Here is a 24,822-nt window from a genome sequence, read left to right on the forward strand (position 1 = left end):
GGGGGTTTATATCAAATAATCCCTATATATAATCCACCATTCTATTGAACAATAAATATTAATTATTTCATAAAGTACTATAATTAATTAGCATTCAAGCTCGATTTTTTGCAGCTTCCATCTCTTTCTCTACGATAAGAGCAATCTCAAAAGTAATGCTCGACATTTCATTTACTTTGGTAAGAGAGAGCAGTTGTGGTGCAGTTATCCCAACCAGTCTCTTCTGGCAAGAAATCGGCACTTTATACGCAGTTTGTATGCTCCTTTCGGCCAATACGTATTTAATTTTAGTCCACGCATTTTTCGCTTCCCCGAGCTTCTTCACGGCCGCCTCATAATCGTCGCGACAAATCTTGAATTTCTCCACCTGATCTTTCGGAAGATCTTTTCTGTTGTTTAATAAATTAAACACGTGCTGCGACGCTTTTGCTTGGACTACTGCAAGGTCCAACGTGCCCGATCCGAGGTTATGAAGGGACGAAGCGAGACGAGTCCTGTTGCTCTCCGTCAGAATTTTGAAGCATAGTTTAGCATCTTTCGTTTTCCGACAGACGTCGGAAAACAGTTTGTTGTTGTTTACGGGTTTCGCGAATGTTGCGACGCTGAGTGCAAGAGATAGCAAGAAGACTTTTAGAATGAATGAACAAGGAAAGGATAATTCCATTATTGTTTATTGTAGTGATGAAATTATTATTATTATTATTAATTTTATTTTTTTTGTGTTGTATTTATAGATATTTGTTGATGAATTTAGGGAATAGTATATATGTCATTATGATTATTTGGTCAGGAAAATTAATTTGGGTTTTATCTTTGATAAAAACTTTTGTAAATTCTTTAGTATTCACTAATCACTTTTGAGTTTAAGGAGATTGCAATAAATTAATGTGGTGGATAGATTTATTGAGGATCTTCAATATTCATTTGCTAAGAGGAGAAATATATGGCCATTTATTTCAAGGGCAAATGGCAAAAAGGCCAATCACATGGGACTTAAATGCCTTTTAGTCCACAAAAAAAATAGTCTATCACTTAAGCCCATCTCCATGTCTTTAGTCTAAAATACCCTCAATAATATAATTCTTATCAATTCCACCCATTATACTCTAACTTCCTTAATATTACACATTGACCCCAAATTTAAACAAATATATCACATTAACCCCCAAAACTTTTTTTTTTTTCAGAAAATAATTTTTTTTCTGAAATGTTTTTTTTCCGGCCAGATTCCGGCGTTGACTTTTTTTTTTTTTTTTCTTAGAAAAAAAATATTTTAATTAATATTACTATCTTGGTTACTAAATTATTGTCTCAGACAGTAATATTACTGTTTGGGACAGTAATATTATGACTATTATTTTTCCGAACAGTAATATTATTAATATTATTGTCTAAGACAGTTAAATTACTGTTGGAGACAGTAATTTAACATCCAATGCAGTAATATTAATTAAAATAATTTTTTTAAGGAAAAAAAAAAGTCAATTAACAGTTAAATTACTGTCTCCGACAGTTAAATAACTGCCGGAGACAGTAATTTAGCAACGAATACAGTAATATTAATAAAAAAAAAATTTAAGAATAAAAAAGTCAATTAACAGTTAAATTACTGTCTCCGACAGTTAAATAACTGTTGGAGACAGTAATTTAGCAACGAATACAGTAATATTAATTAAAATATTTTTGAAGAAAAAAAAAAAACAAAAGAGTCAATTAACAGTAAAATTACTGTCTCCGACAGTTAAATAACTGCCGGAGACAGTAATTTAGCAGCCAAGACAATAATATTAATTAAAATATTTTTTTTAAGAAAAAAAAAAATTATAAATAATAAAAAAAAAAAGTCAACGCCGCAGACCCGGCGGTCAAGGGCAGTTGACCGGCCGGAAAAAAATTTCAGGAAAAAAAAAATTAAAAAAAAAAAAAAAAAGTCAACGCCGGAGACCGGAGGTCAACGGCGGCGACCGGCGGTCTCCGGTGGTGGCGGGTCAAAATTGGGGTCAAAATTGAAAATAGGGTTAAAATTGGTTAATTGATGAACTTGGGCTAAATTGGGGTGTAAATCATGAAATTGGAGTTAAATTGGGTTTCAATGAATTGGGGGTAATTTTGGTATATATAAAAGGATTTTCCTTATTTGCAAATAAGTTTGAATGGGTTGGATTTATTTGAAAGACAAAAAAATTGGATGTCCCTCTTTTAATTTAGTGCCCTTGTCATGGGCCTATTTGCCATTACCCCTTATTTCAAATTGACAGTTTAACGATATATGTATGTATGGTCAGTTCTATGTTGCACTCGGTGAAAATTACACTGGGTTAGGAGTATAAATTGGACGGATCGGAATAAGCTCTCTTGGAAAAAAATCTGATTTTTTGGGAAGTGAAAAACTACTTCCAATATTTTGGAATTGGAATTTCAAAAATTGGAATGAAAGAACTTATTCCAAAATCAGAAAATTTCGGATTGAAATATTCGGAATTCGGAAATTTCTATTTTTTTGTCACCTAAAGTATAATATACATAATAATATTGGTATTTTCAGTGTAATATTCGGGAAAAAATCGAAAATTTTGTTCTATTTTCGGAAATCAAAATCAGATCAAAAATCGAAATCTCATATATATTCCAATTGCGAAAAAAAAAAAAAAAAAAAAAAACTGAGCGGGAACACAAGCACTCAGTGATTTTATAAGGGTAAAATGGTCAAATAGTTTTATTTTTTGGATAAATTACAACCACCCCTGAGGTATGGTCAAATTACGAAAACCCCCCTTTGTTTGGGTAATTACAACCACCCATCAACTATAAATTTTCTTACACGTCCACCTTTGCGGTTTCAAATTAAATTTAAAGAAATCTTCTAGATTATATGGAATATTCTCAATTTTGTACCCGTTTTACCCCATTCGAGCTCCACATTTCGAAGCAAGATGATCATAAGATGTGTTTTTTGGCTTGTATATATCCGATTGTGGTGCATCAGAAACTGTATTTTTGCACAAAACGAGGACAAACTAGAGAACAGTCCACGGAATCTAGATGATTATGTTGAACTTGACATCATAAGGGTGGAGCTGTAAGAAAATTCATAGTTGAGGAATAGAAGTAATTATCCAAACAAGATGGGTTTTTTTTCGTAATTAGATCATACCTCAGGGAGATCGTAATTTACCCTTATCTTTTTCCTTTTTTTATCTCCCGAACACCCCTTTTTTCTTCTTCTATTTCTTTCTTGTTCTTTGTTCTGTTGGCGTGAAGAAGTCACAGAAGGGGGGGAAACAAGATGGAGAGAAAATTAAAAGCAGGAAAAGATAATGATTTGACCATTTTACCCCTAAAAAATCACACGTGAGTGGCACACTTGGGTTTCGGGTGAGATTTTGGCCAGAAATGGCCATTTCAATGATCGCAGCTCCACATAATGGAGTTTGGGGGGCAAAGCGTAAAATGATCTAAAGTTTGGGGGTGAAATGCCATTAACCCTTAATTTTATTATCTCTAATTAAATTTGTGGGAAAAGTACAGTTTGCATCCCTGGACTATAGGGTTCGTCTCAAACACCCCCATGAAACACCAAACGTAACAAAACGGGCCCCTCCATTTCCAAACTGCTTGTGGTGTGCCGACGTGGCGAGTTGACTTTCTCCAATCAAAACATCGTTACAAAACATGTGATGCATCTCGATTTCAATTTGCAACGAGAATCAAACGACGTATGATCTCCGTCGATATAAGTACTCTTACAAGTTTTCTTCTTCCCAACTTCCATTCTTCATTTACGAATATTCCTCAAATCTACTCAGAAGTAGTAATTTAAGGTGTTTGCAATTATTAATAGGTCCATCCTCATTACAATAGTATGTATGATAAAGGTTTCGTTAATTACTGACGTGATAAACAAATTAAACTTGTCCGATTTTCGTTACAACGAACATTCGAAATTACAAGTTTTGACATAAATACATAGAAATTATACTTTATCATATAATAGATATTAAAAATAAACACAAGCATTCAACTTTACAATGCATGCTCACTTATTACATCATTACTTATTTAATTTGTACACACTCACATTTCTAATTGTTGTTCATGTAAGCAACTACCATAGTTCAATTTTTACCGGCCTCCAACTCTTTCACAATAACGAAAGCAATGTCGAAAAACCAATCGGATATTGCATTCGCTAGTCTAACAACAGTTGGAGGTCCAGCTTTCGCGAGTTCCTTCTGACAAGTACTAGGCACGTGTACTACTTGCTCCAAAACTTTCCTTGCCGGCGCAAAATTATTGGCCGTCACCATTTGTTTCGCCTCACTTAGCGTGTCGATGGACGACTTAAATTTATCAATACAAGCCTCGTATATCTGTTTCGTAGGAGGCTTGTCCACAAATCGGAGCGAATTGTTGATTGAGCGTATTGAAGTGTTGGCTTTATTTATTGATATGCCCAAAGTGACTACTCCTAGATCACGAAGGGTAGGTGCGCCACGAGTCGAACTATTCACATTCAGTAGGAAGAGGCATTTCTTGGGATTACTTGTTTTTGGGCATATTGCCGAAATCAGGTTAATTTTAGGTTTCGTATTCGCAGCGCTGCCGTAGTTTACATTGTTGGCTGCGATGTTGAGTAAATAGAACACGAGCATGAGTTTTAGAATGAACGAAAGAGCATTTGGCGACTCCATTTTTTTGGTGTTTGTTTGTGCTGCAAATTGTTCACATATTACACACTTTAAATAAATTTAACTAGGATTATCATTAATTGTGAAGCATGCATGTGATATCCATATTGATTGAGTTAGATCTTTAAAGATAATTAATTCTTATCTAGTTACATTTCTTTATTTATGAATGATCTAATCCACTTTTATAGAGGAGATTTGCAGTTAATTAAGGTCATTCACATCATATGAAACTTTGGTTGAGGGTTCGATACATTTTCAATATGGAGCATCAACATTTATGTTCATTTTCCACATTATATTTAGAAAAAGTTACAGCCAATCGCTTGAGATAAGGTTAAATTACGAAAAAGAAAATATCGGTCTCCTGTTTGGATAAATATAACCACCTCCCTCAACTATGTATTGTACTTCTTACACGTCACCACTCTTGCAGTGTCAAATTTTTCAACTGGAGAGGGTTTTCTTTTGTAAAAAAAATACATAGTTGAAAGGGTAGTTGTAATTACTCAGACAAGAGGGGGATTTTAGTAATTCAATCTTACCTCATGGAATTGGCCGTAATTTGTAGCTTGGCAATTCAAACATGGGGTGCCATGATCTCCTTCTCGCTTCGCGCCTCTAGTCTCACTTCCTCCATATCTTGCAACCACAAGTACTGTGCCAGCTCATCATCTTTGTCTCTACTCTCTCCTCATTAGAATCTTCCACATACACTCGGTTACGTCCATGTCACGGGAGCCAATGATTCTCGGACGACAAATACAAAACGCAACATTTAAAATATTTGAAAGAGAAGATTAATGACATCACAAATAAATCAAGCTCTCCACCACAATAGGTTAATCACAACAATTAATGCCTTGTTCCGGATTAATGTTTTCTGGCGTAATATGCGGAGAAATTTTCGGTTGCCTTTACGACTTGAGCAGTTCATTAAGCTCGAGTTAGAGAAATTTTAGATTTGCTTACGTTATATTGTAAGAATAGGAGCAGAATATCGTGAGAACAAAAGAGTGTATCGGGGTTGTTATGCTGGAAAAAAACAATTCTGGGTAAATTTCTGAAAATTTCAGTTGTGATTTTTGTTATGGAATTTCTGGGTGTTCCAGGAAAAAGCTTAAAGCTCATATCTTGCAAATTTCCAACCCTTCCCTTGGTTTGGATTCATGTAGAAAATAGCTTCAAGCTCAGAATGTCGGTTGGTTTTTTGCTGGAAAAAACATGAAGGAAGGGAGTGATCTGTCTACGAAGAAATTCCGCCGAAAAAATATTTGTCCCAAAAGATTCCGGAAAAACGTATCTTTTGGTTAATTTCCGGCAAAGGGGCGCCATCGAAGCAGGATTTTGTGTGTGTTGTGCGTGAAAATGGTGGAGAGTTTAAACGGGAAGGAGTTGATTTGGGGAGAAGGCGTTTTGAAATTGCCAAGTTCTGAATTGAAAATTTTGAAATTTTCATTTTAGTGTAATGAAAATTTTGCGGTTAATTTGATATTTAATTTTTTTTTATTGAAAGGGTATTTAGGTGTTTTCAGGGCAGAACACTCAACCCCAGCCGCACAATTCGCCTGTGCAGAACAAAATAAGCCGTTAGGGATTTTATTGGCTTTTTATAAGTTTCATATGGCGCGATTCGTGCTATTTTTTTTCAAATTAATACAATTGAGACCAATATAATCTATGACTTCAGTGAAATATTAAATTATTGATAAATTAATGATTATTAATTGAGAAAAGTACAGTTTTTGCACAACTGGACTATAAGGTTTATCGCAAAGAATTCATTGAACTACAAAATGTACCAAAATGGTCCCTGACATTTATGGTCAATATTTAAAAACCTCACATGTTTTCTTGTGTATTTACCTTTTTTGCCCTTAAAAAACCTAACACCGTCAACCAATCACCACCTTTTCTCTGTCCTTTTTTTTAACAGTCTCTCTTCAGCTCAATCTTCTTCATCGTGAGAGGGAGGAACAATACCAGATAAGCTTTTCAAATTTCTTTGGCGCAAGATAAATTAACACAAAATTCAAAAACCCCAGCATACTTCACATACAGTAAAACCTCAATAAATTAATACTCGATAAACTAATACCTCACCTGAATAATAATTTCTTCCAATCCCAATTCGGTGCAAACATACTAAACTATTAGTTCGATAATTTAATACTTCGCTGAATTAATGGGATTTTGCTAGTCCCGACTGGACTAATTTATAGAGGTTTAACGGGAAAATTACAGTTTATGTCCCTAAACTTTACCACTAAAACGATTTATGTCCTCAAACATTTCAATCCACGAAATATGTACTCAAACTTGCCACTTTTGATCACTTTATGTTCTGCCGTTAACGTCGGCAGCTAACTTCGACGGAAAATGCACACGTGGCTCACGTGACGTCTCTGTGGCCGTTAAATGTGACGTGGAATAATATATTGAATATTAAATGTTGACGTGGCACAAGAATATACTAATTTCCTCTAACTCACTCTCCCAAATCCCAAATTCCAAATCACGTTTCATTCCCATTCACAAATTTTCAATTCAATCTCCATTCTTGCTCGAACCCATACTAAAATCGAAGTCATAAACCCATAAAAAATCAAAACATTCTCACATTTGAAGAGTTTTTCCCTTCTTAAAGAACAACAGATTCACGTGCAAAAAAAATTAGAGGAAGCTTTAATTCTTCTCCCAACTTCGTCTCTAGAACGTTGGGGTCGTGTGATTTTTCACCTGCTGATGCTTGTGCCCCTTGTGGTCTCGATGAAGCGAGCACAAGGATGGTGAAGATAGCACAAATTCAACCCAACTCAGCAGTTTCAGAACCTGCCCAGAAGGTGTTCGACAAAATGTCTGAACCAATTCCGGAAAAAAAATACATGCAGCACTTGTCAAAGCTGCATATAATTCTTTTTTCGCCAAGAATAGAGTGCCCAAGAACGGATTCCAGCTCCCCGACTTCCCCAACAAAGTGGAAGAATACATGATTTTTCAGCCCGAAGATGAAAGTAAAATCGATGAAACATTCGGCATTTGTTTATTGGGCTATTTTGCTGGTAAAACACCACGAAAAATGGCCATGGATTCACAGACGATTCTGCTATTTTCGAATTTCACCTCAATTGAAGGATTCGAAATGGGTTTTTAGGGATTGGATTTACGGGTTCATTGGGGATATGGATAATTAGGGATTTTAGAATAGAAATAGGGGAGGAGAATGACGTGGCACTCCACATCACATTTCGTCGACCAAGTAGGCATTGGGTGTTGTACATCTCGACATTTAACGACCAAGTAGGTTCGTCGACCAAGTGTGCATTTTCCGTCGAAGTTAGCTGCCGACGTTAACGGCAGAACATAAAGTGATCAAAAGTGGCAAGTTTGAGGACATATTTCGTGGATTGAAATGTTTGAGGACATAAATCGTTTTAGTGGTAAAGTTTAGGGACATAAACTGTAATTTTCCCAGGTTTAATTGTAATTTATAAACTTACTTTATATTAATGTCCTTTAATTTCGTACCAGAGATTAGGGGTGTGCGCGGGTCATAAACCCGCGGGTTATATCAAAACCCGCCCTCGTCCCGTCTAACAACGGTTTTTGATTTTGAAGAACCAAACTTGTGGGTTTTCAATGGGTTTACGATAGGCGGGTCCATGACGGGTTTGTAGTAGGACCCAACCTTTACGGGTCGAAACCCGTTATCGTCTAAACCATATATTTTTTTTTTTTGATAATATTCAAGTTTTACGCGAGAATAATTAGAAATTAAAATGAATAATCTAAAATCTTAAATTAAAATCAGACATAAATAATGTAAATGTCAAGAGTAAATAAAAACTTATACAAATTTTAACCATAAAATCCATTATAAGACTAAAAGTAACTAATTCAAAACTTAAAAGACAAAATTGAAATAAAATAAAAATAGCATTTTCAAGTATAACCAAGCCATTCGACATTTTAGCTCCATAAAATCATAAGTTTATAATATAGGTTATTAACCTCAAAAGAAAAAACATACAGCAGATTATAAGAAAAAAGAAAAGTATGAAACAAACCTAATTCTTCCAAGCTTTGATCATATGATTCCTCGTCTTTCTTCTCCTTATATATACATATTCTTCAAAAGACAAAATTCTTTCCTTTTTTCTTCTATTATTTTCTTCCTTTTTTTTTTCTACCGTGTATTGACTCTTGTATATATATATTTTTTCCCCAACCTTTTCTTAGAGATTTTTGTAATCTTTATAAGAATTACTTCCACAATTATAGTTTTATTTATTTATGTATTTGATACACTAGAGATATTTTATTTATTAATTAATATTATTAATTTATTACACTATATAATGTAAAACAAAACGACGTCGTTTTGTATGGCGGGGCGGGACGGGTTTCACGGGTATTAAAAAAATTGAACCCGTTTTAGACCCAAACCCACGGTTCTTCACCATTTTAGGACCCAATCCTATGGATGGATCTATCCGTCCGGTCCCAACGGGCCGGTTTTTCACGGGTTTGACGGGTATGGCGGGTTGATGGGTCCGACTTGCTCACCCCTACCAGAGATTTTGGTGTGGATGCGGTCGCTTTAATAATATTTGTCTATATACTTATATGCAATTCGGTCCTTTAAGAATCGATTTTTTTGCAAAACAACCCTTGTGTAATTTCTAATTGTTAAAAATGTTCTCTTATTAAAATTTTTTTAACACGAACCTCCCAATAAAAGTTAGTCAAAGCTAAGAAGGCCCTGTGAGCTGAACATGTGCTACACACAAATTTGCGACTGAGGGGTGTGGTTTTGATGTGAAAAGACACAATTACCCTTTAACTCATAAATTTTAAAAATTATACATTCACCTCAAAAAATTTATAAGGCCCAAAACAAAATCCTCAGAATTTTCAGTTCAGTCCCTAGTATTTTCTAAAAGGCCATCTCTCCAAATCCACCCAAAATATTTCTCTCTATCTAACACAAACTAATCCCCTATTTAAACATCTGAATCCTTCATTGAAGGTGCATTGAATGTTTCATTTTCTTGATTTATGTGGAAAGAAAGAAAAATCAAATTGGGTGAGCCTCTGTCACTGTGTGATTTTTGTGGAGTGGTGAGAGCAATACTGTACTGCCATTTTGTCGAGCTCGTCAAAATTGACTTGAGCTCGAGCTCAAGCCAAACAAAAAATACTTGATGAGTTCGAGCTTGACAAAATAGGCTCGAGCTCGAGCCAACTAAAACAGCCGAGCTCGACTCGTTCACACCCCTACCATCAGCACTTGGACTTGGACGGCGCCGACGACCCCATCAATGCCACCATGTCAGCAACAGAGCTCGTAACGTAAATTGGTCCGGCCAAGGGCGGTGTCGGATCTACTTGAGTTTTTGGATTTCTGTTGCCAACTTTATCGTCGAAGGAGAAATCAAAAAAGGAAATCAAGGCCACCGCCGATATGGACTGGTGAATGGAGAAGTTGTTTGGTAGGGGTGAGCATAAAAACCGAAAAACCGAAAAACCGAACCGAAAACCGAAAAAACCGAGCCGATATACACCGTTCCGACTTAAAACCGCATACACGGTAAATATTTTTTGAAAAACCGAAAAAATCGGTATGTGTATGGAGAATTTTTTTTTTGCCGAACCGATTTACCGAACCGAACCGATTTGGGAATACAAAACGACGTGGTTTGATAGATAGTAAAAATCGGTAAGTTTTTTTGGTAATCAATGTGGCCACATTCAGATACTTAATCTTTTGATGTAGTTGGACTTCTTTGATGGGCAACAAGTTTATTTTTTTGAAGATGAAATTAATGACATTTAGGTTTATTAGTTGTAATTTCATTTTTTTTTATGGCAGTAGGGTTATATTTTTATTTTTATTTTTCTAATGACAGTAAATTTATTTTATTAGTTAATTTTGGATTGTTACTTGTTAATTTTCTCAAAGAAATGTGATACAAGTCCAAATTCACCGTTAATCAAACATCGGTTTTATACCGAACCGATTCGAACCGATAATGAAACCGAAATCGAAAATAAACCGAATTGATACCGGTACCGTTTACCGAAAACCGAAAAACCGATTCGTACCGAACCGAAAAAAACCGACATACACGGTTTTAAAATATGAAAAACCGATATTATCGGTACGTGTTTGGTTTATTGCAAAAACCGAACCATACCGACCCGTGCACACCCCTATTGTTTGGGGTGGGGTGCTGATGTGGTGGTGGTGGTGGTGCAGACTGCGGTGGCGGAGGCTGGTTTTGAGTGAGGCGGAGGTGGGAAGAAAATAGCATATTTTTCATTTTCAATTTATTTTAATTTTATTATATTGAATTTATATTTTTTTCTTCTAAAATTAAAATGTTATTGAAAATTCATTGGATAGTTAGTCATTTCATTTAAATCAACATCAATTTTTTTTCCCCTTTGGTAATGAAGGAACTCACAGTCAACATCAAATTTTGGGCAGTGTGAAACACAACACAAGGGATTCTTGGTAATTTTTATAACGCGAGGATTTTTTTGGCAATTCAAAATAACACAGAGGAATATGTGCAATTACCTCCATTAAGAATAGGTAGCAAAATGATCTAAAACTAAATATCACATGGATAATAAACACCGGACACTTATATTTATAAACGCGGATACGGACAAGGTGATACAACTTTTCAAAAAACTAGGATACGGACACGCGTAAATATAAAAAGTATAGGGCATATTTATAAATTATAAAAATATAGGGGTGCATTTATAAATTGTAAAAATATATTTACATGTCACCAAAACGCATAAGAGAACCGCTCGCCCTTACTGCTCGTGTTCTTTGTCGACGTTGTCCCTAGAGTTTGGACTTTTGGGTGGACTCTCAAAGAAGGCATAGCAAATATGTGTTACAGAGGAAAAAAAATGCGTATTTTTTAGATCTTTCTCTTTCTCTTAAAGCATAAGAGCCGTATCCGAACTTTTTTTTTTTTTAAATTGTGGTCATTGCCTGACACGGGTGTCCTACTTTTAGCGAAATTATGACACGGCCTGACACGGGTGTCCGAGCCATCTCCGGGCGTATCCGAGTGTCCAGGTATCGGATACGAGGACTCTTCACCTTCTAGAAGAGTCCATGCAGCATAGTTTAAATCTATTTCTTTCTCAAAGACTTTCAAGTTGCATTTAGATTGAAAATAAAACGAATTTTATTTTTTCAAACAACCTTTTTTGTATTTTTTTTTATTTTGAGGAAATTCGAATATTTTTTACATGAATATATGGAAATTATATATGCTTGATAAGCAAGTTAAAACAAAACGCTAAACTCTTGCATTCATTTTTGGTGATTTCAAGCACAAATTAATTAGCACATAATTCAAGCATACATTTTATTTAATTACACGAACTAACATTTCGTGCACGGTGAAATTTTTTTCTCTATCAACATTCGTCTCGCCTGGATTATCATGTTCATCCCCGACTTATATCTATCGCGACACCCCACGTATCTAATTTTAAGATAAGGCATTTCCTCGGAATACTTAATTTTTAGAATGAACACATTCAACGACTGACTGGCTTTAATTATGGCTATGTCGAGAAAGCCGACTCCTAGATCATCTAGGGTTGACGCTCCACTAGTGAAGTGGTCGTTCGTCACGATACGTACGGTAACATACCGTAGGGCTCGTTGTTTTCTTACATATGTCCGAAAATAGTTTAGTGTTTGCGGCACAACTTAAATTTATGTTTGTTGTGATGGTTAGTAAAGAGAGCATCAAGAAAATATTTAGACTCGATGGTAACTCCATTTTGTCGGGATTTAGTTTCGTGCAAGGAGTGGTTGTTCGGAAAATTGTTCGAATCCCTTTGTATAGTTTTTTTGTGATGAAGTTGATTAAAGTTACATTTAAATTTTGGTGGAAAATATCATTAAACTCTGAGATCCATTTTGATTTACTTAAATTTTCTAAAAGAGTACTTATTGTAATAAAACTACATTTCATTATTGGTCACTCCTTAAGTTTGACCACCTTGCAGTAAAATAACTAGCTAGTTCAGGGTGCAAATCGGACTATAGTTTGAGGACTGAACTGTCTGTTTACTCATTTTATTTGAACCACAAGACTCAAGAGCATAATGAGTTAATTGCATAGAGTCCCCTGTAAGAAGTCTAATTGCCGAAAAAGTTCTTATATTAGAAAAATTAGCATTGACCCAATGTAAATAACCAAGTGTAACATCCAACTCATCGAGTATATGAACGAGATTTTCTAGAAACACAAGTGTACGTATTTCTAATAACTAAAAAAAAGTAACTTGTGGTATAGTTTGGGATGTCGGACCGACATGAAGTGCTTAATTCTTTTACGTTGACCTAGTTAAATTCTCACAGTAAGTAGGCACTTTCGACATATCTTCTAAATTGTCTCTCGCCTCTGCAAAAAAATCAGCTTTCAACATTGCTCTTGCTTCACTCGGCTTGTCCACCGCCAACTTATATTTTTCGCCACATATCTTGTATTTCGCCTTCAAATAAAACTTTTTAGCTATTTCCTCTTTTTATAACGAATAGATTGAATAAATTCATCGATCTTTTGGCCCCCGGTGGTGGGGATCGACAATTAATTAATACTAGCTCTGTTTACATGCATTATGTTCTTCTGTTTTAATAAAAATTTACATCTTAACCGTAAAAATAAAAATTATTTTGTCACTAATTCTTTTGTTCTTTGTCAAAAATACGATTTTTTTGTTGTACGCCGTTGTACTGAAATTTTACCCGAAGAATAAGATAGAAAAACACCGATCAACTTTAGCATTAATTATTCCCCGCGGCAAATTCAATCGCAAATTTAATGCTACATAGAATTCATGTCATTACATATTTGAGACACTAACATTTCTAATACTTATTTATGTAAGCTAGACCATAGTTGATTTTCTAGTACTTCGTTCCAACGCTCTCCCAATAACCAAAGCAACGTCAAAGTAATGATCTGCCCACTCATATGCAGATACAAGCTCAGTGTTTGATCTAGTTAAATTCTCACAATAAGTAGGCACTTTCGACACATCTTCTAAATTGTCTCTCGCCTCTGCAAACTTTCCGGCTTTCATCAATGCTCTTGCTTCAATCAGCTTGTCCATCGCCAACTTATATTTTTCGGCACATATCTCGTACTTCGCCTTCAGATAAAACTTCTTCGCTATAAAATCTTTTTTAACGTACTCATTAAATAAATTCATATTTGCTTCGGCTCTTCGTATTGGTCTGCCGAGAAAGGCTACGCCCAATTCCTGAAGGGAAGAATATTTTGTATTGTTAGTCAACATTCTCAAATCGAAGGCGCATCTATTAGGGAGAATTGCCTTGGAGCAGATATCTGCAAATAGCTTCTGATCAATTTTTGTGGGATTTGCATAGGCCGCGATGCTGAGTGCTAGGAGCATCACACATTTTAGAATTGGCAACTCCATTTCGGTTTCTGGTGAAGAAGCGAAATGTTCGCATCCCTTTAAATATATTCGTTGATGAGGCTAAGTTAAGTTAGGATGAGAAGCATCATTATGAACTTGTGATCCATGTTTATCCAGTAGATTTTATTACTTATGAATTCTTCATCCACTTTGATATAAGAGGGAATTTGCAGTAAATGTAAATCACATCCTATGGGATGCGAATAAACTAAATGCGGTATAATTAATTTTGTTATTAATGACATCCTCATCACCGATCACCATGGCCGTTAGACTACAACGATTTCGAGTTTTCAGTTTTATAATTTTCATCATAAGAAAATTTCGGTGTTTGATTTTTTTTTTTAGTTTTTATTGTAATTTTATACATTGTTTACAACTCCATTGATTATTTACAAATCAAAAACATGGTGAAATAGAACGGTCACATGTTACACGCGTGCTTTTTCCATCCAACCTAACTCTGAACTCAAACGACGGACTGGAGGTGTAAAAGAAATGGTTTATTTAAGGAGTAGTTTTGTGGCGGAAAAAAAATTATAGGACCAAAATAAAAGATGGAGTATAATATAAGGACTAAAACTGTAATTATTCCCACTAAATACTAATTTAAGTTTGTTTTTCTTTACAAAAATTTAAGAATGATCAATTGGTTATAAAGACTAAAAATTATCGACGATGTGAACCATCTAGTTCGGATTATCCGGATAATTTAATTTATTTACATTTTACATACTATTTGTGTTATTTTACAAGCATACTCTAAAAAATTATTTCGGGTGCGTTGGCCCCCAACCCACATAAACTTTTAATCATCCGTCGATTGCATTAAGTAGGAATTTACATTTTTTATGTTACATTAAATTCCGAACCTCTTAATAATTCCTCGATTCGCCACTCGTTACAGCATTTTGCACAAGTTTTACGTGCAACCATGCATACCTAACAAATTCGTATTAATATTAACACGAGAAAAACTCAAATAATTCTCATGAAAGGAGAACCCAATACACACATATTTGACAATGTACGAATACACTGAAATTTTACTTGAACAATAAGATAGAAAAACACGGATCAACTTTGCATTCACTTTTTTCCCCGGTAAATTCAATCGCAAATTTAATGCTACATAGTATTCATTTCATTACTTATTCGAGAAACATTAAACATTACTATTTCATATTTATGTAAGCAAAATCATGGTTGATTTTCTAGTGCTTCGCTCCAACTCTCTCCCAATAACCAAAGCAACGTCAAAGTAATAATCGGACCACTCATATGCATTTACAAGAGCATCTGCTTTTGATCTAGTTAAATTCTCACAATAAGTAGGCACTTTCGACACATCTTCTAAATTGTCTCTCGCCTCTGCAAACTTTCCGGCTTTCATCAATGCTTTTGCTTCAATCAGCTTGTCCATCGCCAGCTTATACTTTTCGCCACATATCTCGTACTTGGCCTTCAGATAAAACTTTTTTGCAATATAATCTTTTTTAACAAATTCATTGAATAATTTCATTGATTCTTCGGCATCGTATACTGCGCTGTCGACACATGCAACTCCCACTTCCTGAAGGGAAGAATATGTTTTATTGGTAGTCAACATTTTTAAATCGAAGGCGCATCTATTAGGGAGAATTGTCTTGGAGCAGATATATGAAAATAGCTTCTCATCAATTTTTGTGGGTTTTGCATAGGCCGCGATGCTGAGTAATAGGAGCATCAAACATTTTAGAATCGGCAACTCCATTTTAGTTTTTGGAGAAGAAGCGAAATGTTCACATCTCTTTAAATATATTTGCAGATGGGGTTACGTTAATTTAAGACGAGAAGCATCATTATGAACTTGTGATCCATGTTGATTTACTTTAAAAAAGAAAATAATATAATTATCTATTAGATTGTTATTACTTATAATGAATTCATGATCTACTATGATATAAGAGGGAGTTTGCAGTAAATGTAATTCCCATCACATCGGATGCAAATAAACTAAATGCGGTATAATTAATATTGCTATTATCCTCATCACCAATCACCGTGGTCGTCAAACTATAACGATTTCGAGTTTTCAGTTTTCCAATTTTCGTTTTTCGTGTTAGATTTTTTGTTAATTTTTATTGCAAATTTATACATTGTTTTACAACACCACTGATTATTTACAATTCAAAACCATGCTGAAATAGCATGGTCACATGTTCTACGCGTGTTTTTTCCGTCCAAACTAAGTCTGAATTCAAACGACTGACGAAAGTGTAAAACAATGTTTATTTAAGGACTAGTTTCGTGGCAGAAGAAATTAAAGGATCAAAATAAAAACTAGAGTATAATATAGAGACTAAAACTGTAATTATCTCCACTAAGACTAAATCAAGTTTGTTTTTCTTTTCAAACAATATTTCAAATCAATTTGTTATAATCACTAAAAATTATCTAGGAGGTGAACCATCTAATTCGGATTATTCGGGTAATTTTATTTATTGATTTTGTACATATTTGTGTTATTTTACATGCATGCTACAAAAGATGGGAAAATTACATTTTTCGTCCTCATACTTTACCCACTTTTTCAAAACTGTCCCTAAACATTTTGGTGTTACAATAGTAGTCCTTAATCATGCCATTTTTTGACAGAATTGGTCCGCCGTTAACTTTTGCAGTTAAGTTGGATGGAAAATGGCACGTGCCTCTCACATGCCTTCAATTTACAACACTACATGAAAATGGACTTTCAACAACACGTACTGCGTCTTGTTAAAACATGTTTTTTATAATTATTATTTTTAATTAAAATTTAATATAAAATCGAAATCACGTAAATTCCAAAAAAATCAACTCTTTCGGAAATATTGTTTAAAAAATCAAAATATAGTTTAAACATTGAAAATATTTTGAGAAATATTCTTTAAACAATTGAAACATTGTTTTAAAAAAAATGAAATATTGCTTTCAAAATTAAGATTTTCGGAATTTAAATGAAAACATTGTTTCAAAATAAAATAAAAATTCGATCCGAATAGGCGGGATAAGAAACCTCCATTTCAATCTTCACCCTAATTTAATAATGTAAAAAACTCGATAAATTGTTTCAAAATATTGTTAGAAGTATTGTCTAAAATAATAATATAATATTTTAAAATTGGAATTTCTTGAATCCAAATGTAAATTATTGTTTTAAATAAAATAAGAATCTGATCGTAATAGGCGGAGTAAGAAAACTCCGTTCCAATTTTCACCTTTATTTAATAATCTAAAAATCGATATTTTTTTCAAAATAAATTCAGAAATATTGTTTAAAAAATCATAATATTGTCTAAAAAAGTAATATTGTGTCTTAAAATCGGAATTTTTGGAAATTGAATGAAAATATTATTTTCAAATAAAATAAAAACTCGATCAAACTAGGCAGCATAAGAACACTCCTTTCCAATTTTCACCTATATTGAATGATTTAAAACTCGACCTATTGTCTCACAATTGATATTTTTTGAATTGACTAGAGGTGAAAATTTGAATGGAGATTTTTAATTCTCCAATTCCTATCGGGTTTTTTATTTTGGTTTGAAACGATATATTTTAATTGAATTCCAAAAATGCCGATTTTGGAACAAATTATTTTAATTTTTAAACTATATTTTGATTTTTTAAACAATATTTCCGAAAGAGTTGATTTTTTTTGGAATTGACGTGATTTCGATTTTATATTAAATTTTAATTAAAAATAATAATTATAAAAATATGTTTTAACAAGACGCGATGCGTGTTGTTGAAACTCCATTTTCATGTAGTGTTGTAAATTGAAGGCATGTGAGAGGCACATGCCATTTTCCATCCAACTTAACTCCAAAAGTTAACGGTGGACCAATTCTGTCAAAAAATGGCATGATTAAGGACTACTATTGTAACTCCAAAATGTTTAGGGACAGTTTTGAAAAAGTGGGTAAAGTATGAGGACGAAAAATGTAATTTTCCCTACAAAAGATTATTTCTGGTGCGCTGGCCCCCAAACCACGAAAACTTTTAATCATCTATCGATTGCAATAAGGACGATTTTTTTTTTTGTTACATTAAATACCGAACACCTTTTAATGGCTCGATTCGCCACTCGTTACAGCATTTTGCACAAGTTTAATTTTACGCGCAACCATGCATATACCTTACAAATTCGTATTAATATTAACACGAGAGAAATGCAAATAATTCTCTTGAGAGGAGAAGAAACCCAATACACACATATTTGACACTGTACGAAGTGAAATTTAACTTGAACAATAAGATAGAAAAACACCAATCGACTTTAAATTAATATTTTTTTTCGCGATAAATTCAATCTCAAAAGTAATGCTACATAGTATTCATTTCATTACTTATTCGAGACTCTAAAATTACTATTACTTATTTATGTAAGCAAGACCGTGGTTGATTTTCTAGTGCGTCGTTCCAACTCTCTCCCAATAGCCAAAGCAACATCGAATTTATAATTCGACCAATCATATGCAGTTACAAGATCATCTGATTTTGATCTAGTTAAATTCTCACAATAAGCAGGCACTTTCGACACATCTTCTAAGTTGTCTCTCGCCTCTGCAAACTTTCCGGCTTTCAACAATGCTTTTGCTTCGATCAGCTTGTCCATCGCAAACTTGTATTTTTCGCCACATATCTCGTACTTCGCCTTCAGATAAAACTTTTTCGCTATATAATCTTTTTTAACATGCTCATTAAATAATTCCATTGACGATTTGGCATTGTATATTGCGTTGCCGAGATAGGCCACTCCCACTTCCTCAAGGGAAGAATATTTTGTATTGTTAGTCAACATTTTTAAATCGAAGGCGCATCTACTAGGGAGAATTGTCTTTGAGCAGATATCTGAAAATAGCTTCTGATCAATTTTTTCGGGTTTTGCATAGGCCGCGATGCTGAGTAATAGGAGCATCGAACATTTTAGAATCGGCAACTCCATTTCGGGTTTTTTGTGATGATGAAGCAAAATGCTCACACCCCTTTAAATATATTTTTCAATGAGGCTAAGTTAATTTAGGGTGAGAACTTTCATTATTAGCTTTTGATCCATGTTGTTTTTACTTCAAAAAAATTAAATTTATTATTATCAAGTAGATTTTTTTACTAACGAATTATTCGATCTAGTGTATATAAGAGGGAATTTTTAGTTAATGTAATTCCCATCAAATCGAATGCAAATAAACAGTTAATGGGATAGAATTAATTTTGGTATTAATGAAATCCGCATCACCATGGTCCTCGGACTATCCCGATTTTGAGTTTTCGTTTTTTCAGTGTTCATCATAAGAAAATTTTCGATGTTCGATTTTTTAATGTTATTGCAATTTTAGTTTATACATTTTCTTACAACTCCATGGATTATTTACAGTTCAAAACCATGTCTGATTTTTATGTTATAATAACATCAAGGCGGTAAAAAAAACAGGGTCTTTCTAGGGTGAGATACCCCATGTTCTAAACTTTTATGAGATATGCATTAATCACCATTAATTTTCTAAGATTAAATCTGGACCCTAGGAAAATAACATGGCTTATGTTCTAAAAAATGAAGTACTTTACCAAATTATCCTTCGATTATTTTTTTTATTAAATTAATATAAAATTGATTAACATTGAATTGTCTAATTTACCCCCTACTATATTTTAATTAAATAATTAATTTAAATTCATTGTGAATGAGTTTTATTTGATAAACGAAAAAAATGCATTCATTGGAAATCGAACTTGTAACCTCTTAATACATTTATCATTCCAAACCATCCAAGCACATTAACTTAATATGAAATATTTAACCATAATTGTATAAATACTGTTAATGCAAATATTAATTGCAACATTCATTATTATTAAATGGTATTAAATAAATTATTAACAAATTTAATAAAATAAAGTTTGAAAATATAAAGAATTGCAGTTCAATACGCCAAACATCTATCATTAATTATATAATATTAGAAGTATTAATAAAATCCACAATTTAAAAATGTAAAGAATGCTCAATTAAATAAAAAAAAATGCATAACTTAATTCAAACTCACTTATGTTATTTAGTCGATAGTGTGGCAAATCCAAATAAAAATTAAAATAATATGTTTATTTAGAAGAAGAAAAAATTATAACTCATTCCAAGTAGTAGTTTTCTTACTTTAAAATAAAACTATATACTACAAATACTATATTGTGAATTTTCTTTTAATATTTAATTTAATCAACTAGTAAGATTTGAATCGATGAAGTACAAACCCTTTCAATTAGTAAACATTATTCAAATATTTGAATCAGTTGCTTAACTATTGACATAACATGTTACCAAATTGATTTAACTATTTATAAATAATGTCTAATATCTTTTTAATTCAATTTTGTCATAAAAATAATAAATTTAATTCCTAACACACGTAAGAACCTAATCGTAAATCATAATATTTTATCAAAGCGTAATATTTGAACCAATTAAGCTCAAGTCCTTTCAATTCGTAAACATTATTCAAATATTTGAATCGATTCATTAGCTCGCTCAACTATTGACAAGAACGTCTTAATCAAATTAACTATTATTAATTAAAGTGTAATACATTTTTAATTCAATTTTATCATAAAAAAATAATTCCTAAATTACGCAAGAATCAAATCATAAGATTAATTAAAGCATATGATTTGAATCAATTAAGCGCAAATCCTTTTAATTTGTAAATATTATTCAAAAATTTGAATCGATTAAGTTCAACCACTGACAAGAACGTATTAATCGAGTTAACTATTTATAATTAAAGTCTACTATCCTTTTAATTCAATTTTAACAACAAAATAATAATTTAATTCGTAAAATCGTAAGAATCAGATCGTAAATCGTAAGATTTAATCTAACCATGAACCGATTAAATCTTACGATTTTTACCAATTAAATTTTATTATTTTTTATAATAAAATTCAATAAAAAAAAGTTACTAAACCTTAACTATACACAGATTGATTAATACGCTATTATAAATTATTGAGTTTAACCGATTCAAATATTTGAATATTGTCTACGAATTGAAATGAGTTGAGCTTAATCTATCAAATCTTTGAATATTGTTTTTGAATTGAAAACACATGAGTTTAATTGATTCAAATATTACGATTAATTAAATCTTACAATTTACGATTCAATTCAAACTTCAAATTCTTTCGAAATTAATTTTTAAATTACACGAGTCGAACAACATTTACTTAGATTTTTAAATTATATTATATAAAGATTTGTTAGTATGGGATATTTTTAATATATAATAATAATAATAATTATATGAGAATTAATAATTTATTTAACATTATTTATATAAGTTTTATAACCATTATAAATTGTAGCTTTGTGATATATATCCGTATTGTTAGTTTATTGTCAATTATGTGTTGTGTCTTAATGGTAAGTATTCTTGTGTGTTTTCAGATGGTCACGAGTTCGAATTCAGGTTTATGCAATTTTGGATCGGTGGTTTAATGATTTTTACGAATTTTAATGGTATAATTGACATTATAAATTTTAATTCAGCAATAAATATATATTTAAAATTGCATTAAAAATATAGAGGGTAAAATTGACATTACATTAATAATATATAATGGCCAATTTTTTGAAAATATTAATTATACGAAGGGTATTTACGACAATACGTAAATGAGGAAAAATTGAATTTTTTGGCAGGGACACATGGCGCAATATAAAGGGAGTATCTCATAAAAGTTTAGAACATGGGATCTCACCCTAGAAAGACCCAAAAAAACAATCGTTTTGTCAATATTACTTTTTAGGATAAATTGCACTTCGCCCCCTAAAAATTTCAAAAATTTACGCTTTCACCCCTAGAAATTCAAAAAAAGAGACATTCCCTTGCAAAATATATTTATGTTAAACTTTGCCCCAAAGTCAAACTTCCGATGTATTTTTACCGGAATTGACAAAACTCCATCCATTCAAAGGGGATTTTTAGGGGGGAAGTGCGAAGTTTTGAAATTTTTAGAGGCCAATTGCAATTTGCCCTATTTATTTATTTTGTCACTAATACTTTTTAGTTCTACGCCGTTGTATTGAATTAATGAAATAGATAATAACAATAATGATACAATTTACCAAGTAAAGTAATGATATTTTGCATACTATTTCAAGTTGAATGAGGGGGTGTTTTGGCTAAGCTTATAAGCTAATAAAAATAACTTATAAGATGTTTAAGAGCTTAAAAGCTCTTTCAAATTATTTGGTAAAAACATACAAAAAGATTTTAATAATTCAAAAAATAAGCTATTGGAAAGCTAAAAAAACTATTTTTTAAAAAGTACTTGTATCACACATTTTTTTATTTAAGATCTTACAAGCAATAAAATTGACTAATTAGAAACTTATTATCCAAACACTTCAAAAATTAATTCTAAATTACGTAAGACCTTATCAGATGTAAGAGCTGATCAGTTGTTTAAAATAAAATTCGCCAACCAGGCTCATATAAACACATAATAATTAATGCATTATTCATATAATTATGCATTATAACTTCCAGTGGATCTTATAATTTCTCATTTATCATGAAATTATTTTATATTTCATGTGGATGAAGATAAGCCTCATTCACGACGACAAAAGCAATGTTAAATATAATATCCGACATGTCAATTGCTCTCTGAAGTGCACGTGCAGGTGATGCGAGTGTTCTGCAAGCAGCAGATACAGTTGCTACCGCAGCTACCCTTAGCCTTGACGAATAAAGATCGTTACTTTCGAATTGCGTTTTTCCGTCACTTATGTAGTCCTTTGCAGAATAATAAAACGAGCGACAAGCCATGTAATAAGATTTATCTTCACCAGAAAGAGATTGCGTTTTAAGCGAATTGTTTACAAGGTCAAGTGCTAGTTTGGCTTGGTCAATAGCCATGGTCAACGTGCCTCGTCCGAGTACCTGAATCGAGTTAGCTTCGCTAGTCATATCGAGTTGGAGAAGAGAGAGACATGTTTTAGGGTTCTTCGTTTTCCAGCATATTTTGGAAAACAACTCGTCGTTTTGTGCATTTATTTTGGTGCCGAGTAAAGAGAGTACGCAAATAGTTAGTAGTAGTTTTCGAATATTTGATGAAGCAAAGGGCAACTCCATTTTGGTTTATTTTAATTTGGTGCAATGGTTGAGAATTGAGACCCTCTTTTTTATAATAGATTTTGATTATTATTATTATTATTATTTGTGAATTATGTTGATTTGATTAGTAATTTGAGACTAATATCCATTATTTTAGGTTAATTTTACCTTTGCATCATTTGTTATTTGTCAACTTTCATTTAATTATTTGTTTATGAATGCTAAATTTCGAAATTCCTCCAAAAAAAAATGCTAATAGTAATACCCATTAATTATCGTCTTGATTGATGTTAATTACCTTTATTATTGACCGATTGTTACATATAGAGTTTGACAAATTTCACTTATGAGGTTATTTTCGATTGACTTAATATAGGATCGATTTAATATAGGGTTAATTATATGTAAACACCATCTTAGATAGTCAAATGATAAGTTACTGTCGATGGCCTAGGGTTGAAGCAAGTGAGTTTGTGTCAGTTGACCGACCAAGTTTGAGTATAGAATCAACGGTTGTTAGGTCAAGCTTGTCACATATGGTTAGCCTAGAGTGGTTTACGTCGCTTGTATGCTTTACAAGCTATTATACGAGAGTGTAAGTTTATCCAGTGCACCTATATGGTTGGATCGGGATTCCTTCGTTACCAAATAAAATATTTACGCATTACCCAATTGATGAAAAATATACACATACCTTCCAATTGTTGACATGCTATGTAGTACGGAAACTTCAACTTCTTAACGCTTTCACATTTCAAACATGTTTCACCAAACTGGAGGACACCTATCAGACACTTTATAAGCCATTTTGCAATTTCTAAAACGTTCGAAACTTGTTCAAATGCATTTTTTTTAAATATTTTTGTTGTTTTCCTAGTTATTTGCATGATTTGATTATTAATAGTATATTGATAGTCGATAGTAAAATTTATTTTGAATATATTTGTCAAGTGAATTATCTAGAATATATTCCTAGTTCTTTTGTTCTAAGTGAATTATCTAGAAGATTCATTGATAATGTAGATTGGTCAATTGCCATGTTTAGAGAGCCTATTCCAAGAGCGCGAACCAAAGTCGCGCTGCTAGTCCGATTATCATGTATTAGAAGAGAGAGACATACGTTAGGCTTTTTTCTTTTTCGGACATATATCGAAGAATAGATTATTGTTTTGCGCGTTTGTTGTGATGCTTAGTAAAGAGAGTAGGAAAATGAATTTCAGAACATTGGATGGAGAAATGAGGGGAAATTCCATTCTTGGTTATTAGTTTTGTGAATTGATTGAGTAATTGTTTTGTTGGTTTGATTGATACTAAGGGAAATTCCTATTTTTATTTTTCGGAATATTGAAATTAATGCCGATACCCCCTCAACATTGTCACGACTAATGTTAATATATCGTCGAAACTAATGCGGCTAAGATAATAAAAACGAAACTTTGCTATTATAATTAAGGTCATCTTCATCCTCGTCTCCAACTATACTTTTTACTTTTAATTACTTTTATGCG

The 24,822-nt window shown here is 32.7% G+C and overlaps 2 protein-coding genes across 2 annotated transcripts; both read right to left on the reverse strand.

Moving 5' to 3' along the window:
- Window positions 1-94: 94 nt before the first annotated feature.
- On the reverse strand, window positions 95-664 carry LOC148768349 (pectinesterase inhibitor-like). The gene has a single exon (XM_088821118.1). It carries the CDS (start codon window positions 662-664, stop codon window positions 95-97), a length of 570 nt encoding a protein of 189 aa, XP_088677244.1.
- Window positions 665-4,115: 3,451 nt separating this feature from the next.
- LOC105954937 (pectinesterase inhibitor 2) lies at window positions 4,116-4,691 on the reverse strand. The gene has a single exon (XM_012978621.2). It carries the CDS (start codon window positions 4,689-4,691, stop codon window positions 4,116-4,118), a length of 576 nt encoding a protein of 191 aa, XP_012834075.2.
- Between the last annotated feature and the right edge of the window lie 20,131 nt (window positions 4,692-24,822).

The sequence above is a fragment of the Erythranthe guttata genome, chromosome 8, assembly GCF_056151865.1.
Source record: "Erythranthe guttata isolate IM_541 chromosome 8, IM_541, whole genome shotgun sequence".
Taxonomy (NCBI): Eukaryota; Viridiplantae; Streptophyta; class Magnoliopsida; order Lamiales; family Phrymaceae; genus Erythranthe; species Erythranthe guttata.

Coding starts and splice junctions, on each gene's coding strand:
- LOC105954937 (XM_012978621.2), bottom strand. CDS start 4,691: ATGGAGTCGCCAAATGCTCTTTCGTTCATTCTAAAACTCATGCTCGTG.
- LOC148768349 (XM_088821118.1), bottom strand. CDS start 664: ATGGAATTATCCTTTCCTTGTTCATTCATTCTAAAAGTCTTCTTGCTA.